The 16,813-nt window shown below is 39.0% G+C and overlaps 1 protein-coding gene across 1 annotated transcript; it reads left to right on the forward strand.

Annotated features, from left to right (window-relative positions):
• The first annotated feature begins 2,479 nt into the window (after positions 1-2,479).
• Positions 2,480-3,046, forward strand: LOC102853171 (60S ribosomal protein L18a-like). Its single transcript, XM_006886697.1, has one exon. It carries the CDS (start codon positions 2,480-2,482, stop codon positions 3,044-3,046), a length of 567 nt encoding a protein of 188 aa, XP_006886759.1.
• Positions 3,047-16,813: the final 13,767 nt, after the last annotated feature.

Below are 16,813 nucleotides of genomic sequence, written 5' to 3' on the forward strand. Positions count from 1 at the left end.
TAAATTTTTTTTCTTAAAAAAAATAAGCTCTTTTCTCCATCTTGTTGGTATAGGAAACAGTGGCGCATCTTAAGCTGGTGGTATTATTTTTTGTTAGTGCAGCCATCATTTCCCCCTCTTTTATATCCTTCTGTGTGAGAGAGCCTGTCAATTGTTCCTGATGTTTCTGACTTCTCTCTGTTGCTTCCTCACTTCTTCTCTCCAGAAAAGTGTTTTTATAGCTGTGGAGTGTGACAGAAGCTGGCTGCACAAACTTGCCCTTTCCTTGCCCTGCCCTCTTGGAGCAGAGCGGCCTTTGGAAGTCTTAATCTATTTGGTGGAATGATGGGACTGTGGTGAAGGGTGGTAGTGAGCTAAAATCAGGGACTCTCAAACTCTGGGCATTGACAGCAAACCTGGATAAAGTGATAAGGAGTCATCTAACCCAAGAGCATTCACAGTGGAAGCTTTTTTTGGAGTTAGGTCAAGTGGCCTAGCTGTCCTCAACAAAGGTATCGTCCCTAAGGATGGCCTTGGACAAACGGTGGCTTTACTGTGCAGGCTGTTGCAACTTGTCCTTGGATTACACAGGCTTTCAAATTCCATCTGGTCTCTTGGGGTTCTTGGCAGAGACCAGTGGGGCCTCAGAGGGCTTAATAGCCAAAATAGCTACTCCAATAATCTAATTTAGGAAAAGTACTCATTGGAGAGGCTTGTAAAGCTGCATACTTTTGCTACTTTTTAGCTGTAGTGCAACTGAGGCAGGGGATTTCCTGTGTAACTGAGTCACACTGCAGAGGATGTCCATTATGAGTGCCAAACCATTGCAGGGCTTGCTAGGTGCGCTGGCCCAACTCTATTCTACTGTCAGGACCTGAGAATGAAGTATGAAAGAATTAACTTTGGACGCTCAAGGCTTGTCCACAAGTTAAGGATCATTCCCCAACATCTGATCTCAATATGCCTCAGATTAGAAGGCAGATTTCTTAGCACTAGTGGTCTGATAGCAAGAAATAGCAGAAGGGGTTTCAATGACTAAAGAGGAAAAAAAGGCCTATTCATCTAAGAATGAGTTTCAGCTTTGTTGAATGAAGTCTCAGAATGAGTCATAGTAAGTGCTTGGCTGCCAACCAGAGGGTTTTTGGTTCAAACCCACATAATTTGCCTATATCTGCTCATGTCCTAACTCTAATTTCTCTGAAATAAATCCTTAGTGGTGGGATTGATGGATCAAATAATATTTCTATTTCTAACTTTTTAAGAGGGTGCCCTACTGTCTTCTACAGTAGTCGTGCCTGTTCCTTCCCACTTTCTCTCCTTTATTTTTTTTTTTAAAATTCACTTATTATTGTATATTTTCTTCCCTCCCTTTTCTTACCCTCTACCCTAGTCCACTTGGCAGTGCACCTCTTGTTCCGGATTGCTGTCAATGCAAATAATACCGAATCATATATTCCTTTCGGGCAGTCCTCCCCCTCATCTGTTCCAATGTAGTATTCAGTATTTATTTTTCTCCTCCCAATCTCCCTTGTCAGTTTTGTTTTATAACAGTGGTGTTATGCAGTATTTGTCCTTTTGTGATTGAGATATTTCACTCAGCATATTGTTCTCCGGGCTCGCCCATGTTGTACTATTTTCAATGTTACTAATGAGATTTCCAATGTCATCACTCCTGTACTAGCATTAATTGTTTTCTCTATTAGTGAATTTTGCTATTGTTAATATGATAAGATGAATCTCATTATTAATTTGACTCGCATCTTTTTAATGCCTAATAAGAGAGCTCTGCTGGCCTAGTAGGCAAAGAGTTTTCCTGAAAACCTAATAATGGGCAATTCAAAACCACCAGCTGGTTCTTGGGAGAAAGATGGGTGGTCTCCTCCCCTGTGATTTTAGCTTCCAAAACGGTGTAGGATATGTGTTGGTTCTGACTCAATGGCAATGTATTTTGAGTTTGAACAGCTAATGATCATGATAATGTTTTCATATGTTCATTGGGCACCTGAATCTCTCTTTGAGTGAAATACTTGTTATATCCTCTCTCCATTTTTAAATGGGATTGTATTTTTGTTATTTAGATGCTGAAGCTTTCTATAAAATTGAGAGTTTAGTCCCTTGTCTAATATGTCATTGCCAAATATTTCCTCCAATTTTTAAGTTCTTTCATTGTTTTAGAGAAATCTTTTAATGCAAATATGAATGTAATTTTTAGAAAGTCTATAGTTTATCTGCTGCTTTTTTACATTTTTGTAATGATTGATAATAAATTTACACCTCAAATTAGAGATCTTTATTTCCTCATGTTTTTTCTCTGAAGATATACAAAGTTTCAAGTCTTATACAGTTATGTCTTTGATCTATGTTGAGTTACTTTTGTACATGGTTTGAGGTATGGAATCTGTTTCATTTTCCTGAGAATAATTATCAAATTTTGCCAGGATCATATTTTAAGACTTTTATTTTAGGTTTTGTGGATCGCGGCGAGCGCCGAGAGATCGCTATGAAGGCTTCTGGAACACTTCGTGAGTACAAGGTGGTGGGGCGCTGCCTGCCCACCCCCAAGTGTCGGACTCCACCACTTTACCGCATGCACATCTTTTCCCCCAACCATGTCTTTGCTAAGCCCCGCTTCTGGTACTTTGTGTCACAGTTGAAGAAGATGAACAAGTCTTCTGGGGAGATTGTATACTGTGGACAGGTGTTCGAGAGGTCCCCCTTGCGTGTGAAGAACTTTGGCATCTGGCTGCGCTATGACTCCGGCAGTGGGACCCACAACATGTACCGGGAATACCGGGACCTGACCACCGCAGGAGCTGTCACCCAGTGCTACCGCGACATGGTGCCCGGGGCCCACTCTATCCAGATCATGAAGGTGAGGAGATCTCAGCCAACAAGCGCCGCCGGCCTGCAGTCAAGCAGTTCCATGACTCCAAGAGCAAGTTCCCACTGCCCCATTGGGTCCAGCGTCGCCAGCATAAGCCATGGTTCACCACCAAGTGGCCCAACACTTTCTTCTAGGCCCCTCTGCCTCATCCCAGTATGCCCAATAAAACTCCTTGGGGATTGAAAAAAAATTATATTAGTTTGCTTTAAAAGTTCATATACATTGTGTTTCACACTATTGTTTGATCACATTGTGTTTAACACAATCATTCCCATGCATTATGTTTTATAAAATTAATCACCATTGGACTGTGTTGTTGTTATTAGGTGCCATTGAGTGGAGCACGACTCATAGCGACCCTATGAACAAAAGATCTGAACCCTGTTGTATCCTGTGCCATCCTCACACTTTCTGAGGCACAAAAGTCCATTGCAGCAGTCACCATAACAATCCACCTGGTTGAGGGTCTTTCTCTCTTTTGCCAACCCTCCACCCTTCCCAACATCGTGCCCCTCTCCAAGGAATAACAGCTCCTAGCAACGTGTCCAAATTATACGAGATGAAGCCTCATCATTCTTGTTCCCAAAGAGCACTCTGGCTGCGCCCTCTCCAAGAAATATCTGTTCATTCTCTTGGCCAGCCATGGGATGTGCAGTGCTCATCTCCAAGACCACAGCTCAAAGGAGTCAATTCTTCGTCTGTTTTTCTTGTTAATTGTCCAGGTTCCAGATGCACAGCTAGTAATCAGAAAGAATATGGCCTGAATTGAACGCACCTTAGTTCTCAAACTGACATCACGACTCCTCAATACTTTGGAAAGGTCCCTAACTGCATATTTTCCCACTGCAATGTGTCTCCTTATTTACTGACTGATTGCACCAAGGGTGCTAATTGTGGATTCAAGCAAGATGAAGCTGTTGACAGTTTCAATCTCCTCTCCATCCATCATGACACTGCCTATTGGTCTAGTGGTAAGAATCTTCATTTTTTATGACATTGAGACACAATCAGTACTAAAGACTGTATTCCTTGATCTCCTGCAACAAGTGCATCATTATTACCATGTCTTTTCCGGTCCCTACCTGGTATTTCCCATTTCTTTTACCCCCTCCCTCCACCCACCAAATTGTACAACCTTGTGATTTTGCCCCTTACCCATCCTTACCACTCTGCTCCCAACCCTTCTCTTCTTGGGTCTCCATGTATGTTTTACTAATTATCCTTAGATTTTTACAGTAATGGTCTTATGCAATGTTTGTCCTTACGGGACTGAGTTAGTTCACCCAACATAATACTCTCCAGCCTCTCCCAAGTTATATACTATTTTTGCAATTGTTGCTCCTGAGTACTGTATAGTATTCCATTGTGTGAATGTACCACAATTTCTCAATCCATTTGGTTGTGGTTGGGCATTTGGGCTGTTTCCATGTTCTTGCGATGGTGTAAAAATCTCCATTTGTGTCTCAGTTTTAATTTCTTTGGAATATATTCCTAGTGGTGGAATAGCTGGGTCATACGGAGTTTCTACGTTCAAATTTTTTTTTCTAAATAATATTACAGGGTAGTGGGGGTAGGTATGTCAAAGTCAATGAGACTGGTTCTGGATAGGGCAGGCTTCAGAGCTCTTGTACATAAGGTCGCTATGAGTCTCAGGCAACGCAGTGGTACATAACAGCAATTATGATTTTAATCACAAAAGTTTACAGAAAAGTTAGATTTTCATTCTCATTACAATTCCCCCCCCCTCCTTTCCTTCCCCTTCGTCAGTTCACTGTTTTTTAAAAAAAAATATTCATTCATTGTTGCACAGTTACCTCCCTTCCTGCCCTACCTCCAATCCTCTTTGCAATGCACCTCTTATTTTAGGCTGTTGTACGTATAATGCCTACTCATATATTCCTTTTAAACAATTTTTTTCTTAATCTGTTCCAGTGCAATGTTCATTTTCTATCCACTCTTATCCTATTCTCCTCCCAACTCCCTTGTCATATCTGCTTTATAATAATGGTGTTAGGCAATATTTGTCCTTTTGTGACTGAGATAGTTCACTCAGCATAATCTCCTCCAGGATCAACCAGGTTGTGTAATATTTTACAAGTTATTTGTTTTTCAGTGCTGCATAATATTGGGAATATATTCTAAAGAAACAAGAACCACCATCCATACAGGTATACAGACACCCATGTTTATTACTTCCTTATTTACAATAGCAAAGAGATGGAAGCAACCCATGTCCATCAACAAATGAATGGATAGAAAAACTATGATATATCCATACAATTAAATACTATGTCCATCTTTTTGAGGAAATGCCAACTGAGGAGGACATTTGGATGGCCAATAGACACGCAAAGAAATGCTCAAAATCACTAGCAATAAGAGAGACACAAATAAAAACTGTGATGAGATATCATCTCACCCTTGTAGAAGTGGCAAAGTTTAGCAAGATAGGAAGCAATACATGTTGGAGAAGATGTGGAGAGGCAGGAACTTCCATACACTGTTGGTGGTATTGTAAAATGGTACAACCACTCTTGAAAGCAGTTTGGCATTGCCAAAATAATATTTAAAAGAGACTGCCTTTTCCTCTTTAATGTTTTATGGCCCTTGAGAGTGAAAATGAATAATGAAAATATTATTTACTTGGAAACTTATAAATCAGAAGGAAAACTTAAGTAGATGATTTAAGCATATTGGATGGAAAGACACCTCAAATGGGACCCAGGGACTGGGAAATGTCACTACTAAGTTTAGATATCTTGCAGGATTTCTCTGAGAGAACACAGTATTGATAAGTGGATTTCATTCCTAATCTCCTAATCATTAATTCTCCCCTAAAAAACTTTTAAAAAACCATTTGAGTTTTCACTCAAATTTACAAACCATATTGATGTTTCAGTCAGTCATGCATACACATTTTGGTTTCTAACTCTAATTGGCAATTGACTAATTGAAAACAAAGTATCATCAACTCCTTATTGTATATTGCCTTTCCCCTCATCTAACTTATCAATCTATTAATTTTTACTCTCCTCCTTTCCCATTCCCGGTAATTATCTAAGAATTGTCTTAACTATGTGATCCCTTTCCTTAGCTTTTTATCAATAGTGGCCTCATATATAATTGTCCTTTTGAGACTGATATGTGTCACTCAGCATAATTTGATTTAGATTAATCCGCATTGTTCAATGTTGCAATGTGAAGTGAAAGAGGAAGGGGAGGAAATAGTCCAGGTAATGGAAAGAACCACACTTCCGCAGAAATGACCCTCTTTCACTCAGTCACCACTCTTCTGGCATTTTCTGTTTTCTTTAGTTGGAGTTCCTTCTCAAAGAGCTCTGTTGTCTTTCTCCACAACCCTTCTGCTGCTGCCCACAGAGTTCAGAGTATTAGAGTAGGTTCAGTGTGGGGTTAAGCTAACTCGGATTAATTAGGCCTAGCTTGGGTTTAAGTCCATTATATTCTAACTGGCTATTCCAAAGAATCAGACATTTATTCTGTGAGAAAGAAAACACTTTGAACAGTGATATAGCTCATGCCTCGCTAACTCCTTAAATAAGATAATTTGAAAATGAATCAAATTTTCTTTCATAGCTCAAAGCCAATATTATGGACATAAGTGCTGGTACCATTCTATATTTCCTTCATATAAAAGTGTGTAGAACTGTATTATCTAACTTTTAAATGGAATATTTTTGCTGCAGAAGGTCAAACACGACAACTTTCAAAATGGATTGAAGTTCAACATCAAGAAAATAAAGATTCTCACTACCGGGCCAATTTGCAACATCATGATAGATGGAGAAAAGATTGAGATTGTTAACAGCTTCAGCTTGCTTGGCTTCACAATCAACACCCTTGGCACCATCAGCCAGGTAATCAAAAATGATTGCACTGGGAAAGTCTGCTGTCAGGAACCTCTCCAGAGTACTATAGTGTAAGGATGTCAATCTAGAGAGTAAGGTATGCCTGATTCAGGCCATGGTCTTTGCAATTACTTGCTAGGCATCAGAAAGCTGGACAATGACTAAGGATGGTAGAAGAAGAATTGATGCCTTGAAGTTGTAGTACTAGAGAAGAGTATGGAACATACTGTGGACTGCTAGGAGAACAAACAGGTCTGTCCTGAAAAGGGTGAAATCAGGCTGCTCCCTGGAGACAAAGATTTTAAAGTTGTGGGTTACATTCTTGGGCATATAGTCAGAAAGGATCGTCCTTGGAGAAGACATAATGCTCAGGAGGGTGAAGGGACAGTGCAAGAAAAGAAGATCCTGGAAGAATTAGATTGACTATGTGACTGGGGTTAGGTGTGTCAGGGATGATAAAATTGGTTCAATATAGGGCAGGGTTCACAGCTATTTCACATAGCATCACCATTAGTCACAAGCAACTTGATGGCACATAACAACAACAGCAAGTCCTTGTGTATGTGGTCAGTGTCTTTCTTTGTTACATTTCTATCCTTTGCCATAAAAATTCAACTCAACTCAACTCAACTCACTGTTGTTGGGTTTGAACCAACTCATAACTAATCCTGTCAGGAGGCTCCAAGGCTGTAAACCATAAAGGAAAGATTTCCCATTTCTCTTACTTGGGGCCATTGGTGGATGTGAATAACCAGTGCAGCCTTTAGATTAACAGAACAACTCCCAAGGGACTAAGCCACCAGAGCAGCCTGTCATGAGAATTAGAAACCAAAGAAGAAATCTTGACATGCTTAGTGCAAATAAGAGTAAATAAGTTACGCTAAGAGCTACTGGAATTTTCTCATAATAAGCTAAATGACCTTGAGTGAACAGAATTTGGGATCTTCAATTTGGCTGCTCTGATGCATTTTTTTTTAATGTTATTGTTGTTATGTACCATAGAGTTGAAACTAAGTCATAGATGACCCTCAAAGCTGGCTTTCAGAGACTGTAAATCTCACAGGAGGAGATTGCCCTTTTTTCCCCAAGAAGCAACCATTGGATTTGAACCTCGTGCCTTGGAGTTGGCAGCTTAACTCCTTATCATGAGGGCATTAGAGCTTCCTAACGTGTTAATAACACTCTTTTACTTCCTAATGTATCCAAGATTGAACAACAGATTATATAGCTCACCTATGGCTCCACAGTCAACACTCTGGGCACCAGTAGCCAGGAAATTAAAAGGCGCATTGCCATGGGAAAGTCTGCTGTTAGGGACCTCTCCAAAGTACTGAAGAACAATGGTGTCTCTCTGGAGACTAAGGTGCATTTGATACAGGCCATGAAGACCATGGCCTGTATCAAATGCACCTTAGTCTCCTCCTATGCACCGGAGAGTTGGACAGTGACCAAGGAGAATAGAAGGAGAATTGATACCTTTGAGCTGTGGTATTAGAGAAGAGTATTGAGAGTACCATGGACTGCTAGGAAAACAAACAGATTTGTCCTGGAAAGGGTTAAATCGGGTGGCTCCTTGGAGGCAAGGATTCTGAGGCTCCGTCTAACATACTTTAGACATGTTGTGAGGAGAGACTGGTCCTTGGAGAAGGACATCATGCTTGGGAGGGTGGAGGGACAACAGAGGAGGGGAAGGCCCTCTATGAGGTGGATTGATTCAGTGACTGGGATAATCGGGATGCGTGTATCGGAGACAGTGATTGACACAGGACAACAGAGTTTAGGGATGTTGTGCATAGGGTCTCTATGAGTTGCAAGCGACTCGACGGCACATAACAAAAACAACCATAAGTTTATTTTTCAAAGTGGCTTTCCTAGCCAGTGACTTTGATTTTCACCACATGGCTGGGTTGGTCTCTACTAATGATATGAATGAGGCAGATAAGCACCTTTTAAGTGGGAACATGCACATGTAGTTGACTAATTAGGGATTTGGTCAGTCTTGTCATTCAGGCTTAAAATGAGCAAATTTAGTGTTAGAAAACGGGATTGTCACTATAAACAAGAAAGAAAAATTGGAAAATTTATTGCTCATTCATTTAGACCAGAGTCTGCTCCGCTTCAACCTGGGTCTAGATAAGAGCAGTGTGATAGCAGTGGAAAATCAGAGGCTGAAGTGAGACACATCTGAGCGTGGATTGCTGCTCTGTTGAATTTTGCTATTCTTACTGGGGTGAGCTATCTCATAGTAGTTTTGATTTGCATCTCTCTTAGAGCTAGGGATTTGAACATTTCTTCATGTGTTTGTTCACCATCTGAATGTCTTCTTTGGTGAAGTGTCTATTCATATCCTGTGCCCACTTCACAATTGGGTTGTTTACTTTTATCTTCTTGTGGTCGTTGAGTATTCTATAAATAGAAGGTTTTGGATGTGCATAGGGATTTGAGTCTTAGAAGGTCCCATTCATCTATTTTATCCTTTCCTGGTTGTAGGTTTTTCAGGATGCTTGGAAGACTCTTCATGCTGTGGATTAGGGCTACTAGAGTTCTTCCAAGCTTTTTTCTGATGAAGTTTATAGTCCTTAGTTTTAATCCTAGGTCCTTGATCCACTTTGAGTTGATTTTTGTGTATGGTGTGAAGTGTGGGTCTTGAGTTTTCTGCTGATAGTTTTCCAATTTTGCCAACATCATTTTTTAGAAAGGCTGTCATTTCCCACTGCACTGATTTCTTCTCCTTGTCAAATACCGGTTGACTATAGGTAGATGAGCTGATTTCTGAGTTTCAATTCTATTCCATTGCTCTGTGTCTGTCATTGTACCAGTACCACACTATCTTGACCACCACAATGCCTCCTACCTTCTTTCTCTTTATAAGGAGTTCTTTGCTTATTTAGGGTCTCTTTCCATTCCAGATGAAATTAGAAATTGCCTTTTCCATCTCATTGAAGAATGGAATTGTTATTTGTATTGGGGTTGGATTGAATGTGTAGATTGTCTTTGGTAGAATCGTCATTTTCACAATAGTGAGTCTTCCTATCCAATAGCAAGGTATATTCTTCCATTTCTCCAGATTTCTTTTTGTTTATTGTAGTAATGTTTTGTAATTTTCTTTGAATAAAATTTTCCTGTGTTTCTAGTTAGATTTATTCCCAAGTATTTAATCTTGTGATTTAGATGTTGTGATGGGTATTGTTTTTCTCAGCTCCAATTCTGTATTCTCATTGTCACTGTAGAGAAATCCAGTTTATCTTGTATTCTGCCACTATGCTGAATTGGTTAACTAAGTCCAGTAGTTTTCTTGCTGAATCTTTAGGGTTTTCTAAGCATACTATCATATTACCTGCATATAAAGACAATTTTACTTCCTCTTTGCCAATTTGGATATTCTTATTTCCTTCTCTTGTCTTATTGCTATTGCTAACACAGGATAGAGCAGGGTTTAGGGCTGTTGTACATAGGGTCGCTATGAGTTGCAAGTGACTCGATAGCACATAACAACAACAGCAATAAGACTTCCAACACAATATTGAATAGGAGATGTGATAGCGGACATCCTTGCCTAGTTTCTGTTCTCAAGGAGAATGCTTTTAATCTCTCTCAATTGAGAAAAATATTGGCTCTCAGGTTTGCATATACACTTTTTACTATATTGAGGAAATTCCCCTCTATTCTTATTTTGTTGAGTGTTTCAATCAGGAAAGAGTGTTGGATTTTGTCAAAGGCTTTTTCTGCATCAATTGATAGCATCATGTGATTTTTGTTCTTTGCTTTGGTAAGGTAATGAATTACACTAATTGTTTTTCTTATGTTGAACAATCTTTGCATAACTGTTATGAATTCCACTTGGTCATGATGAATTATTTTTTTAAATGTATTGTTGAATCCTATTGGCCATTATTTTATTCAGGATTTTTGCATCAATGTTCATGAGAGATATTGGCCCATAGTTTTTCTAATTTGGTGGTGTCTCAACCTGGCTTTGGTATCAAGCATATATTTCCTTCATAGAATGAATCTGGGAGAATTCCATCTTTTTCTATTTTCTAAAATACTTTATGTAGAACTGATGACAGATCTTCTCAGAATGTTTGATAAAATTCACTTGTAAAACTATCTGGTCTTGGGCTTTTTTTGGTTGGAAGTTGTTTTATTACCTTTTCAATTTCTTCTTTTATAATAGGTCTGTTCAAGTGTTCCATTTCTGCTTGTGTCAGTTTAGGTCGGTTGTGAGTTTCTAAGTATTTGCCCATTTCCCCTAGGCTTTCATGTTTGTTTGAGTACAGTTTTTCATAATATTCCCTTGTTAGACTTTTTATTTTAGTTGGTTCTGTTGTGACATTGCCTGTGTCATTTCTTAAGAAGATAATTTGTGTCATTTTGTTCTTTCCCTTTCTTAGTTTTGTTAGTGGTTTGTTGATTTTTTTTACCTTTTCGAAAAACCAACTCCTGGTCTTGTTGATGATTTCAGTTATTTTTCTTTTCTACATTTCATTTATTTCAGTCCTATTTTTAATAATTTCAGTTTTTATAGAGGTTATTGGGTTTTCTTGATGTTCTTTTTCAATTTGTTTGAGGTGATGGGTTAGAGAGTCAATGATTGTTTTTTCCTGTCCTTTTATGTGTTTGCTTATTGCTGTAAATTGATCTGTGATTACTGCTGTGGCTATTTCCCAGAGGTTTTGTTTGTGTTTCCATTGTCATTTGTTTCAATGAACTTTTTAATTTCATTTTTTATTTCTCCTATTACCTACTCATGTTCGAGCAAAGTGTTGTTCAGCTTCCAAATGTATGTGTTTTCCTCCTTTATCCTCTGGTTATTAATTTCTAATTTTGTAGCATTGTGGTCTAAGAAGATGGTTTAGATTATTTCTGTTTTTTCATTTATTGATGCTTGCCTTGTGACCTAAAATATGATCTATTCTGGAGAATGTTCCATGCACATTGCAAAAGAAGATATACTGTCTTCCCCTCCCTCTGTTCATTAGCCTATAAATAACTATGAGATCGAATTTGTTTATGGTTTGGTTTAATTCTTCAGCATCTTTCTTGAGTTTCTTTCTGGTAGTATCTTTTATTGAGATTGGTGTATTGAAGTCTCCAACTACTATGATGATATTGTCTAATTCCTTTTTTATGTTTTGTTAGTGTTTGTTTTATATATTTTGCTGCTCTATAATTTTGTACATAGATATTTATTATTATTATTGTATCCTCTTGTTCTATTGACCCTTTAATTATTGTATAGTGTCCTTCCTTGTCCTTTATAATGGTTTTTGCATTGAAATCTATTTTACCAGTGATCAATATCACTATTCCTGCTTTTTTTCCTGGTTGACATTTGCTTGGTATAATTTTTTTTCCACCTTAATGTTTTAGTCTTTCTTTATCTTCACTTTTCAGGTGTATCTCTTGTAGACATCCTATTGATGGATTGTGGAGTCTTATCCAATCTGCTACTTTCTTTCTCTTCAGTGGTACATTAAAACCAGTCACATTCCGTGTGATTATTGAGAGGTAAAGTTTAATTGCTATTATTTTGTTGAGTTCTTTTAGGTTATTGGTGGGTTTTAGGGTCCATCCTGCTTTCTGTGACACTTCGGTAAGCAGGACATCTCTCAGTGTTACCTGCAATACTGGTCTTGTTTTTACAAACTCCCTTAGATTCTGATTTTTTGAGAATATCTTGATCTCTCCTTCATATTTGTTGGACAGTTTTGTTGGGTATAGAATTAATGGTTGACAGTTGTGTTCTTTACATCTTCTTTGTCATGCCATTGCGTTCTTGCTTGCATGGTTTCTGCTGAGAAAACAGCATTTAAGCTAATTTACTCTCCCTTATAAGTTACACTTTGTTTCTCCCTCCCTGCCTTCAGAATTCTCTCCTTATTTTTGGTTCTAGCAAGTTTGTCTATGATATGCCTTGGTATTTTTCTTTTGAGGTCTATTCTATATGGTGTTTGCTCAGCATCTTAAATATATATGTATTTATATATATATTCTCTCATTCTTCATTATGCCCGGAAAATTTTCTTCTAGTAATTCTTTCACAACGTTTTCAGTGTCTTTATTTGCTTCTTCCTATTCTAGGATTCTCATTATGTGCCTCTTATTTCTCATGATGGTGTCCCACATTAGTCTTAGGTTTCCTTTTCCCTTCCTTTTTTATTCTTCTGTTTTGTTCTAGACTATCAATGGTGACAATTCTATCTTCTATTTTACTGGTTCTGTGCTCCATCTCTTCAGCTCTGTTCCTGGGTTCCTACAATATGTTGACAGCCTCTGAAACATTGGTCCTCATATTTTGGATTGTGGTTTCTTGTTTTGCTACAGTCTCTAATGCCACATTTGTTTTATCTATTGTTTGAATTGTTTTTTAAGCTCCTCTTGGTTTTTTCTTGCAATATCCTGTAATTCTTCAAGTTTGTCTTTTACCCATTGAAAATATTCAATCATTATTCTTTTAAATTCTGTTTCAGAAAGTTCCATCAGACTTTCTGGATTCAGGAAATCCATTGATACTGTGTCACTTTTTTGGGGTGACATCTTGTTTTGGGTTTGTGTAGGGTGTGAGGTAGCCTACTTCTTAGGTGACATAGCTGTGGTAGAGTTTTTCATGCCTGGGGCAATAACAGGCTCTTGATTGATGTCACTGTTTCAGAGGAAGGTGGGGCAGGTACCCTACCTGGGTTTCTTTCTGAAATTTTTACTCCAGGGAAGACTTGCTTCAGTTAGAGAGAGAAAAGGCTTGCGAATTAGCATCCTCCTCTGTCACACAACTGCCGCAGCTAGGCCAGTCCAATCTGCTCCAGGCTAAAGGCAGCTTATGCTTTGGGAGGAGAGAGGAAATGAAGTAGGTACACCTGATACTGATATCTCTGGTACATTTCAGAGGGGTGGCAGCAGGTGTCCTCCCGGTGCTGGGATTAGGGCTTCCAGGCTGTGGCACCAGGTCCTCCAGATGGTGGGACCAGGACCTCCTGGTGGTGTAGGCAGGGCTTCTGGGCATCAGGGATTGGACTTTTTGGTGGTAGGGTGGAACTTCTGATTGGGGAGTGGGACTTCCAGGCAGCATGGCCAAGACTTCCAGGAAAAGGTTGGGTTGGCTGCAGACAGTGGACAGGAGTGTCCCTGCAGTCAGATAAGGTTTTTCAGGTGTGTTCAGTGGTCCAGGCAGCAGGACAGTGTTCTTCCAGCTGGAGGGTGTGAGGTCCTGCCAATCAGTGGTGCCATGGTCTAGTGCTCTAGGCAAAAGACCAGTCTGGAACACATCAAGAAATTATCAAGTAAGGTATTCAATTAACTAGACATGCAGAGACCTGGCTTACATTTTTAAAAGAAATAAAATGAAAAATGAAAACCTGAAGTTGGTTGTTTTTTTTATTAATTACTTTAGCCCCTCTGGTCTCCATCTACCTTAATTGCAGATTCATGGTCTCATAAACCTGGAGGATCAAAATAAGAGAGCACTCTGCACACTGGGGGAGTGCATGAAAATATCAACATAGGAGTGACAACATGACTGTATTTAAGCCTTTAGAGACATTTAGGCTGGCCCATTGCTCTCCCACTTCATGCAAAAAGCCCAGCCTGCATATCTGCAGTTACATGAGTCAATCCCCTGATGGGTCTGAGTCTCTGTAGGACTTTCTAGAATATCTTTTCACCAAATTCAAAAGATCATAGAGGAATTGTGGAACTGAGATGCAGATGGAGTTGTTAGTATCTGACATTATGGATTTATATAACTGGATGAGCATTTATGATTATGTTGACTTGAGGTTTCAGATTAATAAAGTGCTATTAATCTTAGTGCATAGTACTAAAAGTCGACTTAAAAGGTTTCTAGATTTCTATGCCCTATAGAAAACTGAGATTGAAAGAGGATAACTAATCTTATATTGTTGTTGTTAGGTGCTGTCAGGTCGGGTACAACTCATAGTGACCCTATGCACAAAAGATCTGAATCTAATCCTGTCCTGCACCATCCTCATACTTCCTTACACACACAAGAGCTCATTGCAGCAGTCAATCCACCTGGTCAAGAACCTTCCTCTCCTTTGCCTACCTTCTATCCTTCCCAACATCATGTTCTCCTCCAAGGAATAACACCTCATAGCAATATACCCAAAGTATGTGAGGCGAATCCTCATCATTCTTGCTTCCAAAGAGCACTCCGGCTGCACACTCTCTAAGACATATCTGTTTGTGGTCTTGGCTGTCCATGAATTTTCAGTGTTCTTTTCCAACACCACAGATCAAAGCTGTCAATTTTTTCCCCGTGTCATTCTTATTCATTATCTAGGTCTCAGGTGCATTGCTAGTAATCAGAAAGACTATGACCTGAATCAGATGCACCTTAGTTCTCAAACTGACATCACTACTCCTCAGTAACTTGGAAAGATTACTAACTGCAGATTTTCCCAGTGCAATGTATCTCCTTTTTTCTGACTGCTCATAACAAGGTTGCTAATTATGGATACAAGCAATATTGAAGCTGTTGACAATTTCAATCTCCTCTCCATCTATCATGACACTGTCTATTGGTCAAGAGGTAAAAATTTTTAGTTCCTTGATATTGAGATGCAATCCATACCGAAGGCTGTATTTCTTGATCTTTTGCAATAGGTGCTTCCAGTGCTCCTAACTTTTAACAAGTAAGCCATTTCAAAACGTCTCAAACAGTACATAAATAAGGAACTGCCAGAAATTCAAGTGGGATTTAGAAGAGGCCATGACACCTGATGTCAGATGGATCCTGGCTGAAAGTAAGGAACACCAGAAGAATGTCTATTGGTGCTTTATTGACTATGCAAAGGTGTTTAACGGTGTGGATCATAATAATTTGTGGCTGACATTGAGAAGAATGGGAATCCCAGAATATTTGATTATGCTCATGAGGAACCTATATCTGGATGAGGAGGCTGTTGTGTGAATGGAGCAGGGGAGCATTGCATGGTTTGGAATTGAGAAGAGAGTGTGTCAGGATTATATTCTGTCTCCATACCTGTTCAATTTATATGCTGAGAAAATTATCTGAGAAGTTGGACTCTATGAAGAGTAATGTGGCATTAGGATTGGAGCGGGACTCATCAATCTTATATACCTACTCTTTACTGGATACATTCATATTGACCAAACTTATTTAATTCTCAGTGTACATACAATTCTCTTTTTATGTAAATGAAATTAATTTACGTTCCTCAGGGATTATGAAGGAAGAGAAGATACTTTTGTTCTTTAGATGAAATTATGTCTGATTCTTACATCTCATCACCAACCACAATGTACATCAGTATCATACAACCTGGAGAGCTCTGTGTTGTTGACATTATAAAATCATCCTCACAACTGGCTAAGGGCAGGAAACTGGACAGGAAAAGGTACTTAATTTAATTTTTAAATACTTTGGACACCCATATTGGTAGTTGTTGGTGTTGTTATTAGGTACAGCCAAGTATCACTCATAGCCACCCTATGAACCTTGTCCTATCGTGTTATTGCTTGCCATAAAGTCAGAATAAACTCATAGCTGACTCTCCAATAGTATTTCAGAGGCAATAAATTGCACAAGAGGAGACTGTCCATTCTTCTCCTGCAGAACTTCAGGTGGATTTGAACCAAGTGCCTTTATAATTGCAGAGCAGCTTCTTACCACAGGCCCTCATCAAAAGACAAGTTGCATTAGGAAAATCTGATGCCAAGAACCTCTTCAAAGTATTAAAGAGCAACAATGTCTATTTAAAGACTAAAGTGTGCTGCAGCCAAGACATGATATTTTCAATTGCTCTCCATGTATCTAAAAACTGGACAATGAATAAGGATGACAGAAGAATTGATACCTTTTAGATTGTGATGTTGAAGAATACCGAACATCCCATGTACTGCCTAAAACACCAAACATGTTTGTCTTGGAGAAAGTGCAGAGTGGTCCTTAGAGTCAAAGATGTTGACACTTCATCCCACAAGTTCTGGACATGTTGTCAAGAGGGGCTAGTCTCTGGAACTAAACAACATTCAGGGTAGAGTGGAGGGTCAGCGAAAGGGAGGAAGACTCACATCAGTACACACTGACTGTAAAAATGAGCTC

This window comes from Elephantulus edwardii, unplaced genomic scaffold, assembly GCF_000299155.1.
Source record: "Elephantulus edwardii isolate Elephantulus edwardi_28Jun2011 unplaced genomic scaffold, EleEdw1.0 scaffold00050, whole genome shotgun sequence".
Classification (NCBI taxonomy): domain Eukaryota; kingdom Metazoa; phylum Chordata; class Mammalia; order Macroscelidea; family Macroscelididae; genus Elephantulus; species Elephantulus edwardii.